The sequence below is a fragment of the Hipposideros armiger genome, unplaced genomic scaffold (genome assembly GCF_001890085.2).
Source record: "Hipposideros armiger isolate ML-2016 unplaced genomic scaffold, ASM189008v1 scaffold_1586, whole genome shotgun sequence".
In the NCBI taxonomy this organism is placed as follows: Eukaryota; Metazoa; Chordata; class Mammalia; order Chiroptera; family Hipposideridae; genus Hipposideros; species Hipposideros armiger.
In genome coordinates, this window is record NW_017732936.1 from 1,348 (window position 1) to 14,591 (window position 13,244).

At 38.9% G+C, this 13,244-nt stretch overlaps 1 protein-coding gene across 2 annotated transcripts in view; it reads left to right on the forward strand.

Annotated features, from left to right (window-relative positions):
• Positions 1–2,000: 2,000 nt before the first annotated feature.
• The window catches only part of CR1 (complement C3b/C4b receptor 1 (Knops blood group)), a 99,214-nt gene continuing 87,970 nt past the window's right edge, over positions 2,001–13,244 (forward strand). For both annotated transcript variants that reach the window (XM_019634331.1, XM_019634332.1), the window contains exon 1: positions 2,001–2,463. In XM_019634331.1, the coding sequence (XP_019489876.1) occupies positions 2,346–2,463 (118 nt within the window). In that variant the 5' untranslated portion in view covers positions 2,001–2,345. The remainder of the gene's footprint in view (positions 2,464–13,244) is intronic.

A 13,244-nucleotide genomic window follows, 5' to 3' on the forward strand; every position in this document is an offset into this window, starting at 1 on the left:
GGATGATATCAGATCCTTGAAAGAATGGTATTGGGTGTGTTACAAAGGAGATTTGATGTGTGATATGGTCAAAGTAGGTATTTCTTGCAGCAGTCTTGGAAGAGAGCTTAATGGAAACTAATAGAAAATAAGAAACATGCATGGCTTTTGGAACGCTGTCCTTTCTCAACTAGTGAGGATAGGAGCTGAGACTTGAGTAAGAGGGACAAATAAAGTGAGGCAGTATTCTAGAATCTTGGTGTGAGCTGAGGCTGTACATGCTGAGTGCCATAGTTTGCTGGACTGTGGTTCTCCATTTGTGAGCTGCATGGAGTAGAGAATACTTTTCCACCTTGAGTGTCTTTCTTCACCATGAGTCATAACTATGCATGGAGAAGAGAGCTAACACATTTACTGTAATATCTGCTACAGTATCTTCTCAAGCCTCTTCCTACTCTCCTCTCTACAGCATTTAATATTTGGAATTCCACACAACTCTTGCTTTAGAAACAACTGAACTCTTGTTCGTACTAATTTTTAAATCTGGGGTTCTTGTTCAGGGGCCATAGACCTCCAAAGGTTCATGGCTACAATTAGCTTTCAGTTTCCTTTGTAATCCCATGCACTTTTATTTTACACATTTCCAAATAATTCTGAGAAGGGATCCATAGGCTTGACCAAACAGACAAAGAAGTCCATGATACACAAAAATATTGAAAACTTTTGCATGGATGTGGTTTATATGTTTCAATCCTAATCTTCCTATTGCTTATTCTCCTTGTTGTCCTTTAACTGTTCCACCAGTTCCTGAGATTTTAACCCATTCGTTTCCCTTTCAAAATGCTTCTTGTTGAGCCTTTCTGGAAGTCCAGCTTTATAATCAACAATCTACCTATATTCCCAAACTTCTCCTAGAGTATTCTCACACCCGCTGGACTTCTTCACTAAATTCCACCTGTCTCATGCTCAACTCTCCTTTAGATAATAAAACTCAAAGAAACTTTGACACTCTCCCTTGACCAAGCAACCCTCCCTACCCCATATTAGTTTCCTGTTGCTGCTGAAACAAATTACCTTATTAAATGATTAAAATGACACAGATTTATTCTTTTATAGTTCTGGAAGTCAGAAGTCACAATGAGTCTCACAGGACTAAAACCAAGGTGTTGACAGGACCAAAAGTTCCAGGGTAGAACTCCTGACTTGCCTTTTCTAGCTCCTAGGGGTGGCTATCATTTCTTGGTTTATGGCAGCATCATTTCAATTTCTGCTTCAGTCATTGCCTTCTCTCACTCTGATCTACTACACCTCCCTCTAACAAGCATCCTGTCATTCCACTGCCAATCCAGTGTAATCTCCCCCTCTGAAGATCCTCAATTTAATCACATCTGCAAAACCTCACAGGCTCTGGGGATTAGGACATGGACATCTTTGGGGGCCATTACTCAGCCAGTCACACACCCCCAATTCTCTCATCCTTGAATTCTTAATCCCCTTCCCCAAACTTGTCCCTCTCACATACATTTTTATTTCAATAGAGAGTAAACCATTCATTTAGAATCCTGGGACTACTTATGGAGTCCTTTCTTTTTCTCACCATTAACTTTCCGAAAGGAAATAACCAAAATCCAATGAACAAGCAAATTTCGTTGAGTCCATCTCCACTATCTTTTTTAATTGTTCACTTTATCCCCATTCAAAGCCACCATCAAATCTCAACGGGATCATCATAGCCTCCTTTCTGGCCTCTCTAGCTACTATTGCTTTATGCCAATCCAGTCTCCGTATTACAGAAGAATTCGATTTTTAAAATGCAAATTTGATGAAAACACTTTGAAACCTTCCAGTGGCTGGGTATACACAACTCAATATAAAGAAATGTGTTCTTCATAGTCCCTGAACTGTACACTGTGTATTTGTCTGCAACTGTCTCATACATACACACACAGCAGGCATTTCATTAGCTGACCTACCCACATGGATTCTTGCAAAGGACAAAGGTCAGGCAGAGGTGGGTGGGAGCTGAGCTGCGAGAATCCACCACCTTTGTCTGGAACTGCCCAGCCACACATGGGGAACTTCCACACCAAGGAGCTGAAGAATTCCCAGACTTTGTTCCTGTATGGGAGTCCCTGAGGTGTCTTCGGGAAGGAGGCTCGCTAGAAACAATGCAAAGTGCAAGTAAACAAGACCTGTCCCATTAAGAGGAAGCTGTGGTCAAAAGCTTTTTGTCCCGGAACCCCAGCAGCGCTCCTCAGCTCCCCAGGGCGCTCAGCTTTGCGTGTGGTCTCTTCTCTTGGTTGAGCGTTCCCATGACTTCGATTTTCTTCCAGATCGCATCGGGTTCCTAGAAGTGCTTGGGGAAGATGGGAGCCTCTACTCGGAGGAGCCCGGTGCCTCTCCGGCTGCTGGCGCCCCCCCTCTCCTGCTCCGGAGGAGCCCTCCTAGCGGTTCTGGTGCTGCTCGAGCTGCCGGCGGCCTGGGGTGAGACGCGGGCGGGCGTGGGGAGCGGCCCAAGGGGGCAACACAGTCGGAGCACAGCGGACTCGCGCCGCGCTGGGCTGTTGTTGTGTCGCTTCCAGTGGGTTAAGCGCGCGCGAGATGACGAGGGCATGGGGCTCTGGGATCCCCTCTGTGTACCTGACCCCTGGTTGCCTCTGGGTAAATGTTGAGGTCCCCCTCTGCAGGGGCTTATGTCGCCCCCAGGGCAGAGGAGGGCGCAGATGCTAAATGGGCGCTGCACGAAATCCCTGGTTTTTGTATATTATTAACAAAGGTTGGCTAGAGCAGAGCATGGAGTTTCTCCTTGTGCAAGGAAAGGGGTTTGGAAATTCGACAAGCCTGGGCTCAAATCCTAGCAACTTCTTAACTGTGAGAAAAGTCACTACCCCTGCCTGAGTCTTTTTGCTTACTTGTGAAGTGGGAACACTGATATCTCTACCTCATGGTGTTGCTGCCTAAATGGCAGAAAGCGTGTCAAGGGTCTAACACAGTGCCTGTCGCTTAATCAATTTCTATCCCCCAGCCATTAGCTCTGCACTTTGTTCCCAAGGGGTTTTGGACAAGTAGTCCTGGAGGGTGCATTTTCCACCTGAAAAAATGCCCTACCTCAGGCTATATTCACCCCACTCACACCCCAAACCACCACCACCATCATTAATGTGCACTTGTTGAGCGCCTAAGGTAAGACATCCCATCCCATACAGGGCTCGAAGCTCCAGAACCCTCAGTTTAGCTAGTTGCCTGTAGAAGGGACTGTTGAGATGCTTACTGATTGTCCCATTGTAGCCATAAATTGAGTACAAAAAGCGTATTATAACTATTATGCAGATTTTGAGGCTGCATCTTCCCTTCCTTCTTTTGAACTTCAAATAGGTAAACAACTTCAATGAGAAGCCTTCTCTTCCTGTTTTTGGCTTTCCCACAAGACGTCTTAGTTGCTTAGACTCATGGGCAACATCTCAGTTGAAGTGACAGTCTCAGTTCTTTTTCTCCAGTCTCTTTTGACAACTGAATTTGCTCTTCCCTGTCACTAGACATTTTGCTTTCATTATAGAATGGTGCTTTCTCTTCTAAGAGAGTAAACAAGTTCCCCATAAGCTGGTATTAATATTTTATCTCCTTAGACATCAGAAAAGGAACCTGTCTAGTGAGGAAATGTGACAAAACCTAAACTTTTGTTTTTAGAAGAGAGGCATCCCAACTAAGTTAAGCAATCAGTTGTCAGTGCTTAGAAATTGTTGTGGACCTTGCGAGTATTTGGCTCCCTTCTTATTAAAATGTAGTTATAAATTGCCCGTGTTTATTAAGTTGCTGTTATAAAACAATCCCAGGCTCTATTAAATGCAAAAAGTATATTTATATATATAATTTTTTTTTACTAAGGTCATCACAATAACCTCCTAATGTGAAACACCCTAAAGTAAACTATCTAGTAATTTATTTGCCAAAGTAGTTTAGATAAAGAAAATGCTGAAGGAATGCTAATGGTGTCACAGCACGTTAGAGTTGAAAAGAAGCATACGAGAGCTATGCATCCCAGGTAGAAATAGGGTGAGAAGGTTATATGGAAATCTCCTTAATTGGGAGACCAAGGTTCTGGTTTTTCCAGCCTCTGCTACTTACCAAATGGGGGTCTTGGACCCAGCAAGTCAATTAGCATCCCTGTCTTTCAGTGTCCATGAGTATAAAAGGAACATAATTAACATCTGTTATCAGAGTTATTGTGAAAATCGTATGAGGTAGAGTATGTGACTGTGTTTCATAACCTGAAAATCCCCATGCAGATTTAAGAAACCATGATTAGGAAGTCACGTAAGAGAGCATTAAAGGCCACCAGATGACTGAAAACGGAGACATCTCAGCTCCAATGATCAGAAAAATCTGAGTTGAAGGAGCATGGCTTTAGCAGCACTGAAGGGATGAATTTTTTTAAGATTTTTATTAAAATATAGCTAACATACAATATTATATTAGTTTCAGGTGTACATCATAGTTATTCAACAATATCCACCTGGCACTATACATAGTTGTTACCACATTATTGATTATATGCTAAAGAAGTGATCACCATTATAAGTCTAGCAAAAATCTGAAATTGTACCATGCTATCCCAATATTATTGACGATATTTCCTATGCTGTATATTACATCACCAAGACCTGGAACTTTGAACCTCTCATTCTCCTTCAACTCTCCCTTCCCCCCTTTTTAAATTTTTTAATTACAGTTGACATTTAATATTATTTTTATATTAATTTCAGGTGTACAGCATAGTGGTTAGACAATTATATAATTTACAAAGTGATCCCCCTGACTAGTACCCACCTGGCACTATACATAGTTATTACCATATTATTGATTATATTTCCTATACTTTACTTTACATCCCCATGACTATTTTATAACTAACTACCAAATTTGTATTTCTTAATCCCTTCACCTTTTTTCACCTTACCCCCAACCCCCTCCCATCTATCACCCCAATAGATCTAGTACCCATTTGACACCATACATAGTTATTACAATATTATTGACTATATTCCTTATACTATGCCCTACATCTGCATGATTACTGTGTAACAACCAACTTCTACTTTTTAATCCCTTCCCCTTTTTCACCTACCCCCAACCCGAGTCAAAATGTTTTCTGTATTTATGAGTTTGTTTCTGTTTCATTTGTTTATTTTGTTCTTTAGATTCCACTTATAAGTGAAATCATATGACATTTGTCTTTTACTGTCTGAGTTACTATACTCAGCACAATAACCTCTAGGTCCATTCATGTTGTCGCAGATAGCAAGGTTTCAATCTGTTTTTTAGGCTGAGTAATATCCTATTGTGTATATGTACCAACTCTTCTTTATCCATTCATCCATTCAGGGACATCCAGGTTGGCTTTATATCTTGGCTAGTGTAAATAATGCTGCAATGAACATATGAATGAGCATGTCCCATGAAAGTAGCATTTTGGGTTTCTTTGGATACCCAGAAGTGGGATTACTAGGTACTTCTTTGTCTGTTGTTGTAGCCTTTTTAAAAAAATCTATTTTGTCTAGTATAAGTATTGCTAACCTAGCTTTGTTTGTTTGTTTGTTTCCATTTTCATGAAAAAAATCTTTGTTCATCCCTTTACTTTCAGTCTGTGTGTGTCTGTCAATCTGAAGTCTCTTGTAGGCAGCATATGTAAGGGTCTTATTTTCTTATCCATTCAGCCCCCATCTTTCAACTTGTGCATTTAATTGATTTACATTGAAAGTAATTGTTGATAGATATGTAGTTATTGCCATTTATGATTCATAGTTTTTATTTTATTGTTTTCATCTTAAAGAAGCCTCTCTACAGTTCCTTGTAATACTGGTTTGGTGATGATGAATTCCTTTAGCTTTTTCTTGTCCGGGAGCTCTTTATCTGTCCTCGATTCTAAATGATAGCTTTGCTGTGTAGAGTAATTTTGGTTGTAGGTCCTTGCTTTTCATCACATTGAATATTTTGTGCCAATCCCTTCTGGCCTGCAAAGTTGCTGTTGAGAAATCTGCTGAGAGTCTTATGGGAGCTCCTCACTATGTAACTAACTGCTTTTCTCTTGCTACTTTTAAGATCCTCTCTTTGTTTTTAATCTTTGGCATTTTAATTATGATGTGTCTTAATGTTGGCCTCTTTGGGTTCATCTTGTTTGGAACTCTCTGTGCTTCCTGGGCATGTATATCTATTTCCTTCACCAGGTAGGCAAGTTTTCCTTCATTATTTTTTCAAATAGATTTTCAATTCCTTGCTCTCTCTTCTCCTTCTGGTGCCCCTATAATGCAAATGTTAGTATGTTTGATGTTGTCCCAGAGATCCCTTAAACTCTCCTCATTTTTTTTGGATTCTTTATTCTTTTTGCTGTTCTGATTGGGTGTTTTCTCCTATTTTATCTTCTAAATTGCTGATTCGACCCTCTGCTTTATCTAATTTACTGTTGATTCCCTGTGATGTATTCTTCATTTCGGTTATTGTATCCTTTATTTCTGACTGGTTCTTTTTCATGTTTTCTATCTCCATTTTTTCTGTTTCCTATCTCTTTGTTGAAGTTCTCCCTGAGATCATTGAGCATCCTTATAACCAGTGTTTGGAACTCTGCCTCTGGTAGATTGCTTATCTCCATTTTTTTTTTTCTGGAGGTTTGTTGTTCTTTAATTTGAGACATGTTTCTTTGTCTCCCCATTTTGGCTGCCCCTCTGTGTTTGTTTCTATGTATTAGAAAGGGCTGCTGTGTCTCCCAGTCTTAGTAGAGTGGCCTTATCTAGTAGGTGTTCTGTGGGGCTCAGTGGTGCAGTCTTCCTGGTCACCTCAGCCACACCCTCCTCTAGTAGTTGAGCCTTGGTTGCTATTTGCACATTAATAGGAGGGATTGACCCTTGGAATCATTAGTTGTGAGGACTGGCCCTGACTACAGTGGAGGAGTTGTGGTGCAGGGACTGACCCTACAGAGCAGGATCTGCCTCAGCAGGGCTCTGGTGTCTGCCCAATCTGCCCCTTGGGTGTGTCCTCCTTGCAGGTGGCTGGGTGGTGCTCCAGCTCATTTCAAAGCTGGCCCTTGAGCACGCCAGCTCCAGGGCCACCTGGGAGGGGACCTGCTGCAAGTTAAGTTCAGCCGAAGCCCATGCTCCACCCAGAGCCACCCAGCAGGAGCCACAAAGCAATCCACAGATGGCTACCACTAGTGCCTGGCTTAGGGTTGCTCAGCCGGAGGGATGGAATATGCTCAAGCCAGGTGCTTCTTGTCTGGGTTCTGCAAACCTTTGAGAGACCTTAGGGAAGTCTGTAACATGAGCCAAGGCAGGCAGTTTGTATGAAAAAGCCACTGGAAGTGGCTTGGGTGTGTCAGAATGTTGGGTAGGGCAAAATCACCAGGTCGTGGCATACAGCGCTTGCCAGCTTGATGGAGACTCAGATCTGGTGGCCACCAGCACATGCATGCTGGGAAGGGGGAGGGCTCAACAAGAAACAATGGCATCTGCCAGCTCCTCTGTCTGGGAGAAAGCTGCCCCTCTAGCCTCTGTCCTGAAGCCAGAAAACTCAGTTCCTCTCCATATGTCCCGGCCGCCTCTCCAGCTGCTGCCTCAGCACTGAAACTGAGAGCCAGTGATTCCGTCAGTGAGTAATTTCTGGCATGGTCCCTTTAAGAGGAACACCTGGGACTCCAGCCACCCTCCTTCTCATTCAGCCACAATCTCTGCTGGTTTTCACAACCAGAAGTTATGGGGACTTCTCTCCTGGGCACTGGAACCCTGAGCTGGGGAGGGTCTGGCACCCCTCACTCCTGGTGAAAGGGGGAGACCTCTGCAACTGAGATACCCCTCTCAATTTTTAATGGTCATGTGCAGAAGTGGAACCAATCTGTTCATCGTCTCTGCCCCTCCTACACATCTCAAGGTGGCTTCTAAAGGGGGACAATTTTTTTTTAAAAAAAGGTTGTACAGGATGACTCACAGGGATATATATTTTATACAAAAATTAATGCATTAATTATGGATTACTAAGACAGTGTTTAATATAGAGCAGTCTCTGGCGCCCTCATCTGGTCCTCCGTTCAGATCTCACTTTGTTACCCGGAGAGATTCAGGGTTGAAAGGAGGGGTGTTCCTGTTTGCTTTCTGTGTTTTGTGAGATATTTCAATTTACATATGCTCAGATTGAAGATGTATGGTTTATATTACCTAGTTTTATCTATTATAATTTTCACAGTTGGACAAGTAACTTCAAGATTTTCCTGCATACAAACACTGAATGAAATAATTCTAGTAAGTTCAACTCAAGCAAGCAAGAAAATGGTACAGCTGACACCCCCCACACACACACACAGTCACACAAACACACACACCCAGATGCACAGACACAAGCATATACAAGCTCTTTGTCAGACACATTATGAGGAAGAAACACTGTCAGTCTAATCACAACTGACCAAAAAAAAAAAGTAAAAAGTATCAAGAAACTAGTTAAAATATAGCTTTATATTCACCATTATTAACAGAGAAACTCACTATTACTGTCTTTTGTCCCTTTAGATGTTAGTTAATGATCATATTAAGTCATCGTGATTAACAAAGCATTTAAAATGTTTATTTCATCTGTATCCTATTTCTTTAAATTTCTATTTTTATATAACATACAATATTAATATGCATATATAATTTATAAATGTACAATTATCAAATATAAATATTTAAATAAACATAATATTTTAATATGTTTAATATGTAACATAATTGTTACATTTCTGTTATATGACATTTTTGTCTATATAAATTATGTTATATTTATAATCTAGGACATATATAACAATATGTTATATTTTCGTTTTGTATAACACATAATTACATTATATGTTATAATTATACAATTATATATAATAGCTTTATTAAGCTACATAATGTATAATATAATTATAATATATTAAGTGTAGTTGTATATATCATTTATCTATAATACATAATAGTATATATTATAGTACATATTATATATTTAATGTATAATATATACATCATATATAATATATATTATAAATTAATACATTATATAATATCCTATATTATATATCATACTACATAACACAAATATTATATAATATACCAAAGGTAATATACAAGTTCTGACAATTAAGTTTGTGAACTTCTTACAACAATGTTGCTAACCTTTTTTGATATCAGAAGGATTATTCATTATGAATTTGTACCATCTGGACAAACAGTTAACCAAGTTTGCTATTTGAAAGTGCTGAAAAGGCTGTGTGAAAAAGTTAGAGGACCTGAACTTTTCACCAACAATTCATGGCTCTTGCATCACGACAATGCACCAGCCCACACAGCACTGTCTGTGAGGGAGTTTTTAGCCAGTAAACAAATAACTGTATTGGAACACCATCCCTACTCACCTGATCTGGCAGCCAATGACTTCTTTCTTTACCTGAAGATAAAGGAAATATTGAAAGGAAGACATTTTGATAACATTCAGGACATCAAAGTTAATAAGACAACAGCTCTGATAGCCATTCCAGAAAAAGAGTTCCAAAATTGCTTTGAAGGGTGGACTCAACACTGGCATCAGTGCATAGCCTCCCAATGGGAGTACTTCAAAGGTGACCATAGTGATATTCAGCAATGAGATATGTAGCACTTTTTCTAGGATGAGTTCACAACCTTAATTAATTGTCTGACCTCGTATAGCACAATGTTTGTTTTATAAAATATATAAATATATTTAAATATAAAAATATTAATTTTTTGCCAGTGCATGCTTTTTATGTCTTAACTGATAAGGTTGCTTAAACAAAACATTTACAGTTTCCTTCACTAAAGAGTAGAATATGCAGAACGGGGAGCTCATGTTTGAAAAGATATGGAAGTAATAATGAATAAATTGTGGTTATAACAGAATAAATCAACCTGCCTTGAGTGGAAGTTTTGAATCAGGTGTATTTGAAAATGGACTGTGTCATCCAAGACAAAAACTACAATCACTATATACATCCACTAGAATGGCTAACATTTTTTAAACTGACAATACCAAGTGTTGACAATAAGGTGAATTAACTGGAACATCATATGCTGCTCATTGGTAAAATGATAAAACCACTTTGGAAAACAGTTTGGTCATTTCTTAAAACATTAAAACACATGTATCATATGACTAAGCATTTTATTCCTAAGTATTTATTCAAGAGAAATGAGAGCATATGTCCATACAAACTTGGACATGAAATTTCCTAGCAGGTTTATTTGTAATAGGCAACAACTGGAAACAATTCAAATGTCCTTCAACAGCTGAATGTAAATTACGGTATATTTGTACAAGTGAATACTACTCAGCAAAAAAGAAACTTTTTTTTTTATATATGCAACAACCTGGATAAAACTCAAAATATTTTGCTGTGTAAATGCTAGAGCCTGCCCCCCAAAAAATACAAACTGAGTGATTCAGTTTATGTGAAATTCTAGAAAGTCAAATCAATCTGTAGTAAGTGGAAGCAGGTGGGAGCTTGCATAGAGAAGGAGGTAAAGAAATGGGTAAATTACAAAGGCACATGAGGAAATTATAGGGAGTATGATGGAAATATTTGCTGTCTTGATTGTAGTGATGGTTTCATGGTACACATACATATCAAACATCATCAAATTTTACACTTCAAATATTTTTCAATTATTTTATGTAATATATATTAATAAATAAAACTATCTTAAAGCTATACAAAGGTCTTTTACAAAAACTATGATGGATCTTGAGTTTAGAGTTTATATTAATGTATTTATCATAGGAACTTACCATAATTTGAGAGATTATTAATGAAGGAGGAAAAGGAGACTAGATTAAGCTTTTTCTGGTTAAGTTTCATATATTCCTTTTAATTTGGGCTATTATACAAATTTGCATTTTATTATTGCATATTTCTAGAACTCAGGTTAAGAATTTTAGGTAATTAAAGAAAAGGGATGCCATTCCAAGAACAGTTCATTCCATTTGTTTTGTTGCTTTATCTCTCTTTCTATCCTCTCCCTGTGAGCTTTGCTGTGACAGCCTTTCCTAGTAAAACTTTTGGCACCAGGAACTCTACTTGGAGTCTCTTCCCTTGTTCAGCATTAATGGATACAACAAATTTCAAAATTACATTCATCCCACATATCAGCCAGAGAAAAAGTGAAGGCATACTATTTGAAATCACAGGAATTGTAATTTACTTGGTAAATTTTTACTGTTTACCACAGTGGATCTCAAAGTGCTGTTATTTATCAAAATCACCTGTGAAACTTTTTAAACATACAGCTTCCTGGCCTGTAACTCAGACCCACTGAGTCAGAGCTTTGGGAGATGTAGCCTGGGCTCCTGGTTTTTTTTCTTAAGTTTTGTAGGCAATTTCATCATTCAGTTGTGCATTGCCTCAAATATGCACTGAGTGCCTGGACAAAGTATACTTTTAGAAGAACAAAAATCATGGAGTCTCTTGCCTTCATATTACGCATGTCTAATATCTATTGAGAGAAATAGATATTTTTAAAGCACACAAATCTAAAAAGCACAACTTGTAATAACTGATATCAATGGAAATGGAAAGGGTCTGATTAGAAATAATGATGGGGTGGGGTAGAGGGAAGTAGTTTAGATTTGAAATCCCTAAGAGGGCCAGAGAAGGCTTCAATATGGAAGTGGCATTTTAGCAGAGACCTAGAGGAAGAGCGGGAGTTAGAGTGAAGATAAAAGCAGAAAGAATATCATAGACAGTAGAAAGAATATATGTCAAACTTAAAGAAAGGGAAAGGGCCACAGCTCAGACGACAAAGTGGCACAAGATGAGGCAAGGAACATAAGCCAGGGCACTCTTAACAACTCTTAACAACTGCTGGTTCCATGAAGAGAATGTGTAGTGATAGATATAAGGCTGTCTACTATTAGAGAAAAATAAGTAAGAAATATGAGCTTTCTTGGACCACCACGCTTTGCTTACGTAGGGTATACAGAATAAGTCCCCTAATTCTGATGAAAGCCACTAAACAGGAAAAAGGCAACTTAGTAATCATTCACACCTAACAGCTACTTGGATCTATCATATTTTCTTTAGGAATTCTCATATCTGTCAGTGGTCCAGTGGGAATCATGATAGAGCTCATGAGTTAGAGATTAAATCCCAGGCTGCATCTGGGACACACTCATTCAGGAGAGCTTCTGAGATCACAGGTCACTGAGGTCCCAACACATACGCAGGAAATAAACTCTTGGAAGCAAAGGGAGCGTTCCCACTTTTACAGAATATTCCAATTTACGTGTTAACATTTTTCTTTTCTATGAATAATAACTATACTACAGTTTATCAAGTATATATAGTGTAACTAAATGCTTTGCATTTTGACCCTACCAGCAAATATACCAGGTAAATATTATCATCATCTTTATGAAGATGAAACGGGGGCACAATGAGATTAAGCAGCTGATCTAAGACCTCAAAGCTAGTAAGTAGAAGACATTGGATTCAAGTCCAGGAGTCTACGAGTTCAAAGTTTGTAACACTATATGCCACTATCCTTTGTAGTCATTTCTTATTGCTGTTATAACACATTACCACAATTACCACAGCCTTAATGGTTTAAAACAACAGAAATTTATTCTCTTACAGTTCTGGCAGTCAAACTTAAAATGGGTCCATAGGGCTGTATTCCTTCTGGAGGCTCCGGACTAAATAGGTTTCCTTGCTCTTTCTGTCTTCCAGAGTCTGCCTACATTCTTTGGACTCATGGCCCCTTTCTGTACCTTCAGAAAGAGCAATGCAACATCTTTAATCTCCTTCTTCTGTCTCCTTTGATCCTTTACCTCTTTCTTATGAAGACCTTTGAGATTATATTTAGGGCCCACACAGATAATCCAGGATAATCTTCCAATATCAAGATTCTTCATCACATTTGTAGAGCCTTATTACCATAGTAGGTGACATTCAGGGGCTCCAGGGATTAGGGTATGGATGTCTTTGGGAGCTCATTATTTAGCCTACCACACATTTCTATGTAGATTTTCAAAATCTTACTTGAGCCTACTGAGGAAATCTGTTACTATTCCCTAATAGGAGCAAATGGTTCTAGCCCAACAAACAACCTGCGGTGTGCACATTGAACATGACTAGTGGGAGTTTAAAATACACGTAGAATTTAAATACATGATAATGATAGAACAAAGGACAGGAAGGAAGTACATGGAGTTAGCATTTTCAATGGTTCTTGCAATGTTGGGGGAATAAT